Genomic DNA, 17803 nt, shown 5'->3' with positions numbered 1-17803 from the left:
ATTTTTAAAGGAATATCTAGTTGATGATTAGAAAACCCCTTTGCAATTATGTTGCAACAGCTACAAATGTCCTTGCTTTCCATGAAAACAGCTAAGTGACCCCAGACTTTTAAACAGGAGTGTAGTTAGCCCCAGGAAACTCCATATCATTTATTATAAGTGTTCCATAATAAGATAGAATGTACAAACCATGCAAGTTAGATGGAGTAAAATGCATTCTGAAGTATATAGGTATAAGCATGCTTTGCCCATTGCAATGGGTGTTTAGTATCCGCATTACATAACCGTAAATGACAAAGTCTGCTGTGGAACTTACAGGCATTTTGCAGTAAGGTCTGGGAGGGACTGGATATACATTCTATTCGGAATTCAGAAAGAAATACTTGTGTTATACGGCAACCAGCATGAATCACTCAACCCCTCAGTATTTCCATAGTACGTACTTACTCCTTTTATGTTGAAAACAGGTACTGGTGGACCGGGAGGTCCAGGTGGCCCTGGTAGACCTCGAGGACCCTGAAATTCATACAATATATATTTCAAAATGTATTCAGGAATATCAGTAAGAATACTTTTTATTGCCAGTCCATTCTACATTGTTTTAAGCTACTGTAGCATCTATTGTAGCTACAGAGGGTTTGTTAACTAAACAGTGGGTATTATGAAACTTGGGCTCAGATGGAATCATGTCAACTACTTAATCCTGCTCTATGAAGGGTCAACCCCAGAAGATTTCCGGTTCAATATGGGGCTAAGTTGGCTCTGGGTTAGGAATACTTACACTGAAGAGTTAAAATTCAAAAATTTAACTTTGCTTTGTGTACACCCAACGAGTATAATGTTGTTCTATAAAAAATATGACTGTGCAATTAAATAGGAAGATCAAAATCCACCACCATCTTATTTTGAATCAACAAATACACTAACTTAATTAACAAAATCATCTACAAATATAAATGTCCAATAACTCAGGTTTTGATAATTCCCAATACAAATCATATTCTTATAAAGAAGACTACATGTGCATATTTACTTACAACTAAAGATGTTCCAGATTCTCCTTTCTGTCCTCTTACACCATTCAACCCGGGACGACCCTATAATTTAAGTGATTTGTTTTTATTGGATTGTACGCTTGTTTGAGTCAAAGACAAATTGCTATGTTATATACTCCTATCTACCCATTGTACGGCTCTGTGGGATATGATGGCGCTATATAAAACAATAAATAACTACATTTTTCTTCTGCATACTTTAATACATCTACTTATTATTGCATGGTTTCCATTAATTCACTGCAAAAAGTAGCTGGCTGGGTGCTTCCCAGGTTGCGCCACACAGGGTACACTCTGTTCTGGGTGTGTGTCTTTGCCTGGGGAAAAGCCACATGGGGCAAGGCTATCCTCAGGCTGCCTTAAGTGTCCTGAAAGTAGAGCACTTATAGTTCACCGCCTGGAAAAAAGGAAAGTGACCTGGCGGAGGAGCGTATCACCAGGAGACTCTAGGTCAAACCCAGAGAATGTTCAGATATGCTAGTAAGCATTACTAATGTAATGAACTGATGTGCATAATGTAGGATGGATCCCCTAGAGAGGGACACAAGTTAATTTAACTTTAATATCAGAAATGGATGTAAATAAAATCACAAAATCAAAAAAGGAAAAGTGTTTCCTTAGAGAACAATATTTCTACACTTTATCCTGCTTTATGCAAATTAAGTAGTATTTATATGTGGATATTCAACGCTAATTTGATATCATTGTATTTTAACAGAATTTAACTGGACCATATGCATAATAGTAAAAAAAAAAACATTTCATAGTGATTTTATTGTTAAATATAAAATGCTGCACTTGGAAGTTGTAATAAAAACTAATACTTACTTCTAACACCAGTCATCTGATGTATTCTTTTTTATTGGGCACTTTAAACTGTGTAGCATTAACAATGCATTGCCTATAGATTTTTAATTGGTGTTGCAATCAATTTACATTTAAAACAATATAGCTCCTGTTCTGTGTTAATACAGCATGCGTCTCACGCAGTCTAGCTTTAGGCAGTAAAAATCTCCAGCATTCTACTGTATCAGTGCTAGACTGAAACACCGTGACATGGATTTTCTGTCCTCAATTTTCCAATATCTAACACTCATAGGGCAATGTGATCTTCTCAGTTCTGTCCTTTGCAGAGAGATCACCGTCAAGTACTTTACAAATATAAGAACTTAATTCCAATTCATCTTCACTACTACTGAGCTAATTTTTCACTTTTGATCAACTTAGTTCATGTTATCTTATCAGACAGAATGGAGCCTATTATTCTGGCACATGTGTGCTGTTTATGGTTAAGGATATATGTATGTATATATATATCTATATATATAATGTATATATTTATTTAATTATGAACTACATACGTGGCTAGTAACCCGTTGGACTTGACCCACATCCACACTTACCACACCCTCCATTTCTGTGCCATCTGTATGGCCTGTAGCTCCCTCACTGACACTACACGCCGAGAAGCAATGTCATCTCTGGGCATGCAGTATCAGTGATGGAGGATGATTGCCCCATGTTGTGGGACCCAATCATCCCTGCTTCATGGGACAGGTGAGAGGTAGGGACCAGTTAGAACGCCAGGACCCTGGAGCAATTGCTCTTTGTGCTCCGCCATTATTCCAGCCCTGGCTGTGAGAATGGCGAACCACCAATTAGATCAGATGTGTTTAATTGGTTCTTTGTCTACCCTTAGTTTAGTCATCGTGATTTGATGGTGTGAAATGTATCCAGGGTTTTCTATGGTCTCAGTGTAGCATAGAATGTACAATGATTCTATGAGTCAGGCTGTTGAATATCCCGTCGCAAAGTTTACCCTAAAAGAATGGCTCCAGACTTAGTAGGTGGCATTGTGTCTAGAATGCTGATACACAACATAAATATGACTAAAATCATGTGTCAAGGAAATGTAGGCAGATTGGTGAGATTTATACCTTAGTTAAGTTTTAAACTATATGGCCCTAGTTATGTCGACAAAGTCCATTTATACAGGATAGACGTGTCAGCCATAAAAACACGAACATGTTATATACAACGCATTTCTGTATGTCTGCATAGACAAATACATGCAATGGAAAACATACTGGCCGGCCTGGAAAACCAAATTCTCCTTTATCGCCTTGTTGTCCTTTTGCTCCCTGGGAAAAAAATAAAATAAACAGAATGAAGTCTGAAAGCGGTTAGACACTTACAGTGTCTATCTACAACAGATTTGCAGTTCACTATGTGATACAAATACCATTTCTTTGTGCACATTATTTTAAATTACATTCTTGTTCTGCAGTTCTGCTTAGCATTATTAGTAGCCACCCGTACAGTCACTTACCATTGGCCCCATAGGTCCCATCATGCCAGGTTCACCCTTGACAAAAATACAAAATAAACGACAGCTAATTAAACATATCAGAGGTATGTAACAATGCTTACAGTAGAAACTGAAGGAAATTTGTTAAATACAAAATATTGTTGATTGCATAAAGAACAATGAAGGCTTGCATCTTTAGAACACAATAAGCCATCTCATTTGCAAAGCCGTATAAATCCATTGTTACTAGTTTATATTTTTATTAGTGCTTTTCATTTCAATATTATGAATGTCTTTTCATCCAAAAAAAAGTATCTTAATGGAGACACGTCTTACATTAGGTGAAACGCCTTCTTCTCCTTTATAAAAAAAAACAAAACTTTATGGGACAAAATATTTATAATCTCGCATTTTCACCAGTTTTCAGTTGGAAATTCTAGACATATTAGAAAAGCCCCTGATAGGAATAGCAATCATACAGAAGTTTTGATGGAACTACACCGACCTTGAATTCTTAACCCAACAGAAATGTTTTAAATCTCTGCTTAGCATCACTTTGTGTAGAACCATACTGCCTATTCAAGGAAGCAGTAAAGTGTCTACTTTACTATTTACTAGTAAAGTGTCTACTTTACTATTCTATTACACTACGTAATCACCAATTTGAATGTGTCGCATATTAGAAAATTTAATATTTATACAACATTCCCAGTGATGATAAACACAACTATAGGACACGTGATACAAGAGATAATGTTATGGCCATTATAATAGGATGTTATTTAAACCTGAGCTTCTAATAATCAGGTGACATTTTTGACAAAGTTATACAATTATACACTTATTTTTCTGAAATGGTTAAGAAAGGTTAATTACTTGTGCAGGTATACAGAATAACTAACACAAATGTTTTTGTCATTGATTTGGGAATGCAGTCTGCAATACACAATTACCTTTTGTCCCTGGCCTACCGCAAGTGCAGAAATCAAAGAGCCGTCAGCGGCAATAAGCGCCCCTGGTTCTCCTTTTTCACCCTTAAATATAAACAACAAAATTGGTATGGTCTTAATACATTATTTATAAACCCAACAGTGTAGCTAAAATACAAATTCTGGCAATGCTTGCAGTTAAAGTTATTGATTGTAACGCTTCAAAACAATTCTGAATTTATACTTCAAAAACAACAAAGAATGAAGTTTTTTATGCATTGTGCATAAAGCTTAGCTTTAAAATAAGTGTAGATGGTTCATATAAGTTTACTAACTGGCCTTTTGCATTAGAACATGTAACGGGTTCACCAAGAGGGCTGTAGTAACTCCCAGAGATCACCCACATGTATCCTCCTGTTGTCCCCGGAATCACTTCCAGCACCAGCCAGCATGCGCACCTTGGCACCCTGCTATGTGTACCCAATAAGTAGACACAACTACCTTGAACTGAGTACAGCAGGAATGAACAGTTTATTGATGTAAAACATAGACTGATATAGCCACAGAACTTCATTAACATAAATTAACAGATACATGTATTCAGCCCAACCTTTAATCCCCTTTAGCTACTGAATATCCCCCTGGTAGCCATCCTGTTAATGGGATGAGCTTAACAATGGAGTTCCTGCCTGTTTGGCAGCCAGGCTGGAGCCATCTCTGAGTACCTTGGGCTCCTGTATGACAGCTCATTCTGTCACAGAACATAAGCTAGTTTTGGTATTATCCTTCCTCCCATAAAAGTGACATTTTAATTCCTTGGAAAGTTTTGCAAATTACAGGCTGTGGAAAGTATTGCTCAATAGAATTTACAATCTATCAGTTCCCAATTTAGATCATGTAAATAAATAAGGTAATATGAATCGGTTTCGAGGTTAGCTACTATAAGGACTGCTACATGCTTGCTCACTTATCAAGGATTGCTATTTCCAAAACCACAGGAAGTCAGAAGAAAAGAAATATAAAAATATAGAACGCAACATACTGTATAACAGGGATAAAGATACTTATTTCCCCCCCAGAAAGAAAAAAATCACTGGCAATTGTTTTGCACAGTTGAAGCATTATAGCTGGAAGAATTTAGCGAAAAACACAGAAACATAGAATTTGATCTAGTCTGCTCTGGAGATAACCATTGTAAAAGGTTCCATCTTGGTAGAAGAATAACTAGTGGGTTTAGAAATGCTTTGTACATAATTATTTAGTGGATGAAAAGCCATTGCTTGAAATCGTTAAATGGCAGTAAAATGTGTGACAATGTAGCACAGATAGTATATACATGGTCTGAATTGCAATTAAATTCTGCCTGCTTACAGGATCTCCATGGCAAGCGCTTTCTCTTCTTTATTCCATGTAGGCAGCGCTTACCAAATTAAATACATTGAATGCAATAACTCTGTACATACAGTACACTTATAATGGCATTGTATTCTAGCTCCTCTTTTTATATTTTCCTTTTGTATGCTCGCATTTCATGAACTCTTTTCTCAGACAAGCCACTTGATTTCAGCAGTTATATATTCTGAAGAATTGACTTTCAGGACAAGGACTATTGAAGTAACCTTTTAAAATGCCAAGCATGAACAGCTTTCGTCCCCTTGGGCTGGAATGCTAGAATCATTGAACAATATAACAAAACAACATAAAGGATTATTTACCATACCATAGTAATAAGTGATGGCAGCCATGGTATCAGTAATATTTCTGGAGCTACTATGCTACATTAAAGTTACATTACGTTTATTTTATAGCGCCAGCAGATTCCACGGCGCTTTACAATCCGGGTGAGCAGGATACATTTATAATCGCAAACAATAATAAACTGGTACAAAAGGAGGAGAGGGCCCTGCTCTTGCGAGCTTGTGTTGTGTGCAAATACATACATAACCTCCACACAACAACAAATCCAAAGTCAGTAACACCGAGCACTGCCACTGTTCACTAACAATGTGGGTAACCACTACAAGGCATCCATTGCAGGTCCTCTTGTAAAAAAATGATAATGTATTGTTATCACTTATGATAACCAGATGATGTCACATTACATTAAACAGGATCAATTGGACTGGGGAATTAACTAAATATCTCATTGAAGAATAACATACTACTACAGGAGGACTATATGTTGGCATTGTGCCGCATAAAGAAAAATGCACAATTTTTGCCATTGGGGACTGCAAAGCACAGAAATGTAGGCAAGCCAAAATCATTATAAGCCTATGTACATTTTGGGGCCAGGCAATATAAGGCAAAAATAAATTGTGCCTCTCATATCACAGATATCAATGATACAGTTACTCTTGGAGGCCCTAACAACAGAGAGATAACGTTATGACATCATGTCCCCACTTTAGATTTTGAGAAAGCACACATTTCTCCTACTGTCCTCAAACTTCTCTTATTGTCCCCAAACTCGCACAAGCTGGTGTGTGACCTAATTTGTTTCTATGATGATGAAGTTAGAGGACAATAAAGGCACTTGAGGATTGAAAACACAATGTTATAAAGGGGCAGACTATAGCTGGAACAGTCTACTGCAACATCCCGAAAAGTGGCAGGCGCCTGAAGTTTCCATTAAAAAGCAAAAGGTGTGGTGATATATGAAAATATGTACATTCCTTTCAGATCTAAAGTAGTATACATGCAGTAACAGAATTATTCTACTTTTCGTTACCTTTGGTCCAGAAGAACCAGGCTCCCCTGTATTACCCTTTGGTCCAATCGGCCCCTTTGGAAGTAGAAGACAAAAAGTGTGTTTAGAGGAATTCCAAATGTCCACAGACAAGAAATATTAAAATCCCTAGGTTTATCCATAGAGATAGCCTGGAGTCATATTTCCCATGCACAAGGGTTTTTGTTTTTTTTGAATAAAGGGATTCAAGAGCCCTAGGCCCAGCTCTGACACCTGGAGATGCTTTACAATAATCAAACCACTGGTTTTTTAGATACCACGTAATGACTGGAGTATCTTTCAACTCCCAACTTGCTGGAGAGATTTGGGAGTGTTTTGCACTCCAACTTGAATGTGAGTGCATTGGAGTGCTCTGTTTAAAGTGCCATTACTTTGCAATATTACCCCATCCTAGTTTTCTTCTTTTTTATGTTTATGGTGGGATATATGAGACCAAACTACAGTATATAATTGAGTAAATTCCTATTTTGTTTCCTGAAGCGCAGCATATCACCATTTGTTTGCTGATATGTTCTAATGTATATGTGATTGAAGGAAGCACATAGATATTGGTGCTGCTGGTATATATTAGAGGTGGTGGTATATTTCACATTTAAGTTTTTACAAGGGACTTTTGCATGTGATGACCCTTTTTAACACTGTTAGACAGGTGAGTTGAAACTAGATATCAGCTGCACATTCTTACTTTGAATAAACCATGCAGTGTTTTAGACAAGCCATGTAAGTGGTGCCAATTTTGTAGGTCAATTTCCAAAGAATCTGACACCTTTTAACGGGTTAAGTCATTTTTAATAATTAATATTGGTAGTAATGTTATATGATTAGATGTCTTCATTAACAAAACATCATGGTCAGTGGGAAATGAAAAATTAAAACAGAAGAGCGACACTCACAGGCAATCCTGGTTGTCCTGGTTTCCCATCAAGTCCCTGAAGTAAAAATTAAAGAATTACGGTAACATTCTATTTATACTTTATTCAGACACACTTTTTAAAAACATAATTTTAGGGGAAGAAATCAAAAAAGACAATATCTAATTTGCATCTTGAAATGACATCCTCCATGGAAGCCTGGGGAACATCACATGAAGGGCTGGGCTTGAGGGACACAGTGGGATCACTAGGGGAGACTCACCCAGGGCCCCACGTATTATTAAATACAGTTAAAACCCTGTACATGCTTATTTTAACACTACTCAATTTGAGAATGAGTAGGCTCTTATCTACCACTTCATGTAACGACAAATAGATTTCAGAAGAAGCAACTGGGGATTGTGTATAAAGACCACACTGGGGATTGTGTATAAAGGCCTGTTACCGGGGCAGAGTTGGCAGAGGTAGGCTGTTTGCAGGGCAGAATTGGCACAGGCAGGCTGCTTCAAGGGCAGATGTGGCATAGGCAGGCTGCTTCAGGGGCAGAGGTGGCACATGCAGGCTGTTTCAGGGACAGAGGTGACACAGGCAGGCTGCTTCAGGGAAAGAGGTAGAATAGGCAGGCTGCTTCAGGGACAGAGGTAGAGTAGGCAGGCTGCTAAAGGGGCAAAGGTGGCACAGGCAGGCTGCTTCAGGGACAGAGGTGGCACAGGCAGGCTGCTTCAGGAACAGAGGTGGCACAGGCAGGCTGCTTCAGGGACAGAGGTAGAATAGGCAGGCTGCTTCAGGGACAGAGGTAGAATAGGCAGGCTGCTAAAGGGGCAAAGGTGGCACAGACAGGCTGCTAAATGGGCAGAGGTGGCACAGACAGGTTCTTGTAAGGGCAGTGGCCTACCACGTGAATGTCTGCTTAGTGTATAGTGATAGGGGCAGAGGCTGCACTACCGTCAATGTCTGGCTCAGTATATGGTGATAGGAGTTATGCTGTACCATATATGTTCAGTGAGTGTTATTTATTTAAACTTTTATAATTTATTTATAAGTTAATAATTTATTTGTCGCATCTCTCACAAGTCCATCTCATGAGATGTTGCAACTGAGAACCGCAATACTGTCTTATATCCCAGCATTCTGCTTCAATACATTTCGAGGTAACTAGACGTGTATGGTAAGTGGACGGTCTTCCTCTGGACCTACATCTAACCACAACTCTGCCTTGTCTCTAACCATGTCTAACAACAAGTTTCTCACTATACACAACTGAAATGTTTGGGGTAAGCTGGCACACTTTAGAAAACCAACCCCGAACATTTGAAAATACATGGGTCCAACATCTAGTGCATGCTTTTTACTAGTCTACTTACAGGGGACCCAGACTGTAGTTGCATGCCAGAAATGTTCAGTAAGTCTTCTGTGTCATTTAAGAGCAGCTATTTAAAACAGAGAGAGAAAATCTTTTTATACACAGACAAAATATGCTACCTGTTAAATGTGTAAAAGTTTACATGTGTAAAGTACATAAACATGTATAAAAGAGAACAAATGTTTCCAGCCAAACACATTTCACTCATAGGGGGTGCTTACTGATATCTGTAGTCAGCAAATATTTACTTACATCTTGAAGTGTTACCATGGGTCCAGGTGGGCCTGGAGGTCCTACAATACTTGCACCGTCTTGTCCTCTTTCACCCTGCAGTGAAGGGCAGTTGGCCAACATCATTTAAGGACAGGGCAGAAACAAAGCAAAGATTCATGAGCAAAATTATTTTGCCACCATTACAATTTGCCTGTTCAATCATAATTTCCCTCTTTCACATTTAGATTTCCCACACAAATGAATTATTTGTCCTACATATAACACAACATTTATTAGGACTAAAATATAAAAAGTAGAACATAATTCACAGAAAAACTCAAATATATATTTATTGAAATGTCGATTTTTTTTTCTTTACGGTACCAATTGGAAAATGCTGCGTATAGCTAATGTCATCCATACAGTTCTTCAAAACAATATTAAAAGCTGCCTATATAAATTGCAGTATTTGTAGATGTCAACATAATGGATTTGTTTACTGTACAAAACAAACTGTTATTTTTCAATTCTACTAACCAAGTTGTAGCAAAATTAATTATATTGCAGATAACAAGCAACAATCTCAGCAAAGTTTATCTTATTCACAGACAGTGTCAATAGGGCCAAACATAATTAGCTAAATGTTTTGCATGAACCAATATTCTGCATGGTTGAATGGAAATAATTTTAATTATATTGCTTTTTTCCCACTGACTCTTACAATATGCATATAATAAAAATAATAAAGCGTAATTATCAATAACACAGGCAGGGCCCCCATATATTATTATATACATACCAGACATGAACAGCCTCCGATGATTAACCCCCTCCATTACCAGACAGAGTATCTTTTTTTTTTTTTTTTTTTTAAACAGAAGGAGACTTTATCTCCCTGAGTGGCCCCAAGGACAGCTGGGCCCCTGGTTTCTGGTTTTACCCCCTAGTGGCGGCCTTGAACACAGGTTTGATAAATTGAGACATTTCATATTTCACTGAAGAACATGATATAAAAAGTGATCCTGGTGAAAAGTATGAAAAACACGGTCTTATCACTTAAGCAGCACACTTAAATGTTCATGCTGAGAAGAGTCAAACTAGCCCTTCATTACATACAGATAAATCCACTATGGTGAACTGTTTGTGTCTGACCCACAACTTACTGTTCGTGGAATAGATGTCTAGGTGTGCTGACAACTCACCTTGGCTCCTTTATCCCCCTTTTCACCCCTGTTTCCCTAAAATGGAAGCACAAAAAATGATCTAATTAATTACTAAGTACCTTAGTATATAAACACATTGCGTGCACCCTAGTGTTGGCCAGTCATTAACTCATTGTGTCTGCATAGAAGAATGTGTTTTGGCTAATATTCATATGTTAAACTATAACTGGAAATGTTATATGTAAAAGAAACATGATTATAATAAATAATACAAAGACCTATTGAAATTGGAACACTTTGTCTTGTGTGCATCTCTTATGATCTTTTCTCCCTAATGAACACTTGATTGATGCACTACTCTTGATGCACTATTATTCCTTTGCAAGCCATGTCCTTGCTATGCAAGTATGATACAAATCTACATATAAAAATAAGTACTTTGGTTCAAAAATGAACACCATAAGAGCTTCTACGAGACAAGACTACGAAAAGGAGGCGGATGTGCTTTCTAAAGCGCAGCATGATTGTTCAGTAATCAATTTCTCAGAGTTCAAAAATTCCAAGAACAAGTTTGATCTATTTTTTTTCTAGGAACCTGTGGAGTTCTTTTAATGCAATTGATTTATTTGTATACATTGTAGGCATTAAACTATTTATATGTACATAGATCAGCAGATATTCTTGATGTAGCTCAGCTGTACCACAGCTAACAAAACTCTGATGTCAATAATTTAAAAGTTCCTTACTGGACAAACTGATCAGGGCATGGTAATCAGTGTAGGGATTATTCATTTAATCTGCATCCTACTGATTTAACTGTTTTGGCACACAATAGTAAAGAAAATATAAACTGATTAATATCAATAAACCTGTTTATAGATTTTTTCCAGGGTATGGACACATGGAACTGTGCAAATTATAGTACAGTAAGTCAAAAAGGTATCATATTTATTGAAATAAGGCTGCATTAAGCCATAAACCGAAGGGAGAAATATGACAAACCATGGATCCTTGCAGTCCTGGAGTTCCTTCTTTTCCGTCCTCTCCAGGTTCACCTCGATCCCCCTTCAGAGAAAGAATAAAAAAACATAATGCAGACCTTTTCCATCCTGACAGATAAGATGGAAAATAATAGAAAAATATAAAAAAAGGGAATGGTGGGGGGAGGGGGGGTTACCTCCAAAATGTAGAGTTTCCAATATACTTTAAATATACTATGTCTTTTACTTTAGTGAATGACAGCAAAACAGTTATAAGGTGTCAAAGCAATTAATCTTGTCAGAAATTATTCTAAGAACATCACCTCCAACATACATCTTGTTTATCAAGGTATAAGGTGAGATATGACAAGACAAATAAACAATTGTGTTTCATTCAAAACACCATACAAAAGATTGCACGTTCATCACAAATTTTATCACAAAGCAATGACTGAAACCTGTTTAGGAACTGACTTTCCGACCAACATATTTAGATGCTAAGCCACCAATGGAGATATTCACTGTTTCCCTGGGTTACAAGATCTCTCTCTCGAGAGCCTCATTCAGAATTTGTGTGTTGCCAAAGCACAAGGACGTCTTGGGACACGTCTTACTGATGGACAGTATAAGTCAAAATACTGCCCATACATCATTACATGCAGATATAGTGAAGGAATCTAAACATACATGGGATAGGCATAAGTCTGTATAATTATAAGACAAGACCAAAGACCTAGTAAGTTTTGGTATTTTTGCAGCAGGAAAAATGGACAGACTAGAGAGGCCCAATGGTTTTTATCTACCACCAAATTAAAAGTATTAAAGCGTACGGAAGAGCCACTGGATGAAAAAAACTGTACCTTTTCCCCCTTTATACCAGGAAGACCTGTATCTCCCTTTTCTCCCTAAAAGAAAATACATTAAAACATACAATCAATAAATATTGGTGTACAGAAATATATATATATATATATATATATATATATATATATATATATATGTGTCACTTGGGTATATAAAGCAAGGAATACAGAACACAGGGCTTGCAGAAAAGGTATGTATTCAAAAGAAAATACTCTTCAGTTTGAAGAGTGCAATAGCCTACTTTTTGCTTGAATACATACTTCTTTTATCAGTATGTGCTCTTTGTCTTTGTATACTGTGCAGATCAGTAATACTAATGAATAATAGGTGATAACTCATAATAGATAACTGACGATCACCGCGCCATAGCATAAAGAGAATGACTAATCCCACACATTGGTTTATTGTGTATTAAACCAGCTTTTTTTTAACCAAAAGCAACAATTGTGCAACTGAACTGGAAATATCTCTATAGAAGAATTGCATAACAGATGACGCCTACATCAGGCCACGCGCGGTTAGCACCTCTGAGTCTACGGCTGATGTTACAGAACTGTTTTGCAAGCAGCCAGTCAGAGAGAGGATGCCAGCTGGATGCTGAGATACATTATCTTCTCTGCAGAAGAAACCAGAATATAAGGGCAAATGCTTTATTTATATATTTAAAATGAGAACGCAATGAAGTAGTTTTGAGCCGAAATGATGAATCTTGAGGTTGTCCTTGGTTTCTGTTTATGGAAGAAATCTATTCACCTACCTTCTCCAAAATGCTATTACCTTGATCCCTGATTCAGTCAGGAAAGCACAAACTGTAAACTTGGAGTTAAGCAATAGGTGACCTGTTACCCTTTAAAATTATTATTGTATTTACGTGCCATCATATGTGTATAACAAGTGTATAACCTCGATTAGTTCATCCAATATTCAAGCCAGTTCTTTGCGTTTCCCATTTAATTTTTTTTTCATATGCAACAATGTCCTTTATTGAGGTTTTTTTCATGTCAAAACATTTCATTCTATAAAAAAAGTAGTTCTGTTTTTCATGTTAGGTATAACTTTTATAGACTTTTTCTTTTCATTTCTCATAGAGCAAATGCACACAATGAAGTGTTCTTAATGAAGTAAATGATTGATTATCTCTTTGAGGAATTATTCCCCATCATGAAACGAGTAAGATAAAAAAGCAACACTTTCAATAGACTTTTATCATTGACTCTTTCATGTATGTATATATATATATATATATATATATATATATATATATATATATATATATATATATATATATATATATATATATATATATATATATATATATATATATATATATATATATATATATATATACAGACACATGCAACCTTTCTAGTCAACAACTATGCTGTGTAAACATTTCAAAATCATTACTAATTTTTCAAGGGTAGTTTATAATATTGTGAGAAGAAATCATCTCAATCTATGGGGATTGTTGTCAACTGTTAATCCACACATTAAACAGAAAATATTCAACTGAAGCCAGAAGCTCTCTCTATTATGTATAGACCAAAAATAAAATGGGCATGTATAGATCATTAGCCCATAGCATAGTGAATAGTAAGTACTTGTTTGAAGGTGATTTGAAGCACTTTTTGTCCCATGGCTTTGGGCCTCAATATATGTCTCCACATCAAACCAAAGATTAAAGGGACAGTTTAATGTATTTGACATCCCCACTGTAAAAGTGCATTAATATGTATTCTTCCCAAATAAAAAAAGTTACCTGACACAAAAAGATCACACACAGAAGGAAGGCAACTGATACTATAGTTGCCTTCCTTCTTCATGGTCTGTCAATTCTTGCCACTGATTGGCTGCTTGAGGGAGCCAATCAGCAGCTAGAAAGTGCTCCCATTGAAAAATGGGACAGCAGTATGAGTTTGTCTATTTAGCTGGGGTGGGGAAGGACCAAAGAATATGTGGGGATTCTGCAGAATGCCCCATGCATTTGCCACAAAAATGTAAAAGGACCACGCAGCAATCATAATCATTAAAGTGCATTTGATGGCTGAAGTGTCCCTTTAAACATGGTTCTTGATTTGGCTTGCTCAATAAGTGCTCAATAATTCAATATCTCACTATACTGCATCTTACTTTTCCAGAGGTGTATTTGGTTAATCTGTATGTACAAACATGTACCGAATGCTTACAGGAGTTCCCTGGGTCTTAAAGTCAGACATCTTAGCATTATTGAGGTTTGGAAAAGGTAATGCATACAACTCCAATTTTGTCAATTTTCTGTTTTTCTTTCATTCTAATTAGTAGCCATTTCTTGATTTTTAAAGTAAACTAGATAAGCATTCAATATAGCACTGGCATAGTTTACAGGTGCACTGGAGTTAACAAACCTGACGTCTCCTTGTTGCCTCACATTCCTTTTTTAATTTGTGAAGACAATACATATGGTGATTAACTTTAAACTTATTTTTTAACTCAGATGTTGGTTTTTCCTTCACAATATACACTGAGCTGTAAGATGTCTACTGATTTCTCATTAAAGGAAAACAAATGTTTTACATGGTATTATGGATTGAACTATAACCATCCTAGCAAATTCATTAGTTAATACAGGCATATTGCTAGCAAAATAACATACTGGACTTTTATGGAACCTCTATACTTACTTTGGCTCCTGGTCCTGCTCTTAATCGTTCATCTCCAGAGCCTTCCATATCCTAAGAAATTGGAAAATAATTTAGAAATTCCATGCCCATATTTAGTAAGCTTTATATGAAAACCAAGATACTTCAGGTGCTGCTATGAATATATATATATTATTAAGAATTTACTTAAAAAGCATGTTTAATACATATATATTGCTTACTCTAATCTGTAAACATCATTACATTTGTTTTTTGTTGATGAACGAAAAAAATGTAATAGTTCATCTTTAGCCTTAGAATTAAGTTTGTAAATATATATCATATACATATATGTTATAAATATGTTGTATAATTTTATTATGATGAAACTCACCTCAAATCCAAATCCATATCCGGGTCCAGGTGGTCCTGGTGGGCCAGGCGGTCCTGGGGGTCCACTGATTCCTTGAAGGCCTTGTTTTCCTTGTACCCCCTGACCGCCAGGGTGTCCTTGAGGTCCTTGTGATCCAACTTCACCCTATAAAACAATTCACAATACTTTTTAGAATGTCATTCTCTTCAGCAAAAGAGATACAATAAGGTAGTGTACAATGTGGTACATGTCTTTACCTTTGGACCAGGTAGACCTTGTAAACCTTGATCACCCTACAAAACAAACAGAATAAACATATATTTGCTTCTTTGTATTAATTAGGTTGATTGGTTTTATAAATTAATCTAGAATAAAAATACAAACAGCAATATACGACATTAAACATGGCTCAGGTCAGATAACACTAAAGGATACTAGGTAATTGTGCTCAAACTGCATTATTTTAATATTTTTTTCATTTGTTGGCCATGCACATTTTTAGGCATTTACACCCAGGGCATGAAGTCACACACCAGTAAAAAACATAGCATAATTTTAAGGTTGTTTGCAATAGGGTATAAAAATAATGTATAGTGTTTAACAATCCCTTTCAAATAACAGTTCTTAGATTAACCCCTTCGTGACAAAGGCTGATTTTACTTTTTGTACCCTTCGTGACAATGCCCTTTTTAACATTTCTGCGCTGCTTGTGTTTAGCTGTAATTTTCTTCTTTCCCGTTTACTGAACCCACACACATTAGATATTGTTTTTTTCAGGACAAGAAGGGCTTTCTTTAGATGACATTGTTTTGATTGTATCATATTATTTACTACTAAAAAAAGTATAAAATATGGTGAAAAAGTTAGAAAAAAATGACTGTTTCTAACTTTTAGTTGAAAAATCTTTTACTCATCTATAAAAGGTAATGAAAAAATCTGCTAAATGGATTCTACTATTTGTCCTGAGTTTAGAAATACCCAATGTTTTTATGTTTTTTTGCTTTTTTCTACCCATTATGGGGCAATAAGTACAGGTAGCGTTTTGCTATTTCAAAGCCATTTTTTCCAAATCTGGTAATTCTTCCCCCCATGTGCCATTTCGGGTATCTTTGAACCCGGCCAATGCAATTTACCCCATCAAATCATATATTTTTGAAAACTAGACAGCCCAGGGTATTCCAAATGCTAGTATTTTAACTATTTCCATGCACCATATCTACCACCAGTTTTTGTCAAACTTTGTGGTAGTCATTTTTTGGCATTTGTTTTGTCACACACATTTTACTTCAGGTATGAATTAAAAGGTTCTCGTTTATGGCACTATCACAAAACACCCCAATATGTGTTCAGCAACATCTCCTGAGTACAGCGATACCTCACATGAATGATTTTGCCTGGCTGTTTGGGGGCAAAAGGGCCACATTTGGGGCATGCGCATTTTTCAATGTTGAACTTTGGCATTTGGGGATCCACTGCCTATGCCCTATTTGGTACATCTTTGAGTCGGGCCATTTCAGTGTGCCCAATAAACCCATATATTTTTGAAAACTAGACACCCCAGGGTATTTCAAATGCTAGTATTTTAACTCTTTCCATGCACCATATCTACCACCAGTCTTTGTCAAACTTTGTGGTAGTCATTTTTTTGCATTTGGTTTTCCACACACATTTTACTTCAGGTATGAATTAAAAAGTTCTCGTATATGTCACTATCACAAAACACCCCAATATGTGTTCAGCAACATCTCCTGAGTACAGCGATACCTCACATGAATGATTTTGCCTGGCCGTTTGGGGGCAAAAGGGCCACATTTGGGGCATGCGCATTTTTCAATGTTGAACTTTGGCATTTGGGGATCCACTGCCCATGCCCTATTTGGTACATCTTTGAGCCGGGCCATTTCAGTGTGCCCAACAAAACCATATATTTTTCAAAACTAGACACCACAGGGTATTTTAAATGCTGGTATTTTAACTCTTTGCATGCACACATTTTACCACCAGCATGTTTTCAAAGTTTGCAGTAGTATTTTTGTGTGTGTATTTTTCCCACACACACCTACTTTATGTATGAATTTACAGCTCCTGGTATATGCCACTGTCACACGACACCCCATAATGTGTTCAGCAACATCTTCTGAGTGCAGTGATATCCCACATGCATGGGTTTGTCATTTTTGTGGGAACTAAAAGGCCACATTTGGTACATGTGCATTTTTCTAATTGGAAATTAGGTGTGTGGCCATCCTTCCCCCGGTGTTATTTGGGACGTTGTTGAACCTGGCCAATTCAATTTACCCCATCAAATCATACCTT

The 17803-nt window shown here is 36.6% G+C and overlaps 1 protein-coding gene across 1 annotated transcript in view; it reads right to left on the bottom strand.

The window, feature by feature from the left end:
- Positions 1 to 17803, bottom strand: part of LOC149283161 (collagen alpha-1(XV) chain-like) — an 82939-nt gene that overhangs the window by 18435 nt on the left and 46701 nt on the right. The window contains exons 8-13 of the mRNA XM_089497881.1: positions 15745 to 15780; positions 15509 to 15652; positions 11655 to 11717; positions 10692 to 10727; positions 9579 to 9603; positions 7024 to 7077 (exon numbers count right to left, since the gene is read on the bottom strand). Of these exons, the coding sequence (XP_089354007.1) occupies positions 7024 to 7077; positions 9579 to 9603; positions 10692 to 10727; positions 11655 to 11717; positions 15509 to 15652; positions 15745 to 15780 (358 nt within the window). The remainder of the gene's footprint in view (positions 1 to 7023; positions 7078 to 9578; positions 9604 to 10691; positions 10728 to 11654; positions 11718 to 15508; positions 15653 to 15744; positions 15781 to 17803) is intronic.

Source organism: Sceloporus occidentalis, unplaced genomic scaffold (genome assembly GCF_023333645.1).
Source record: "Sceloporus occidentalis isolate IW3139 unplaced genomic scaffold, rSceOcc1.0.p SCAF_110, whole genome shotgun sequence".
Classification (NCBI taxonomy): domain Eukaryota; kingdom Metazoa; phylum Chordata; class Lepidosauria; order Squamata; family Phrynosomatidae; genus Sceloporus; species Sceloporus occidentalis.
The sequence above is the reverse complement of the archived record's forward strand: the minus strand, read 5'-3'. Positions and strand labels throughout refer to the sequence as shown.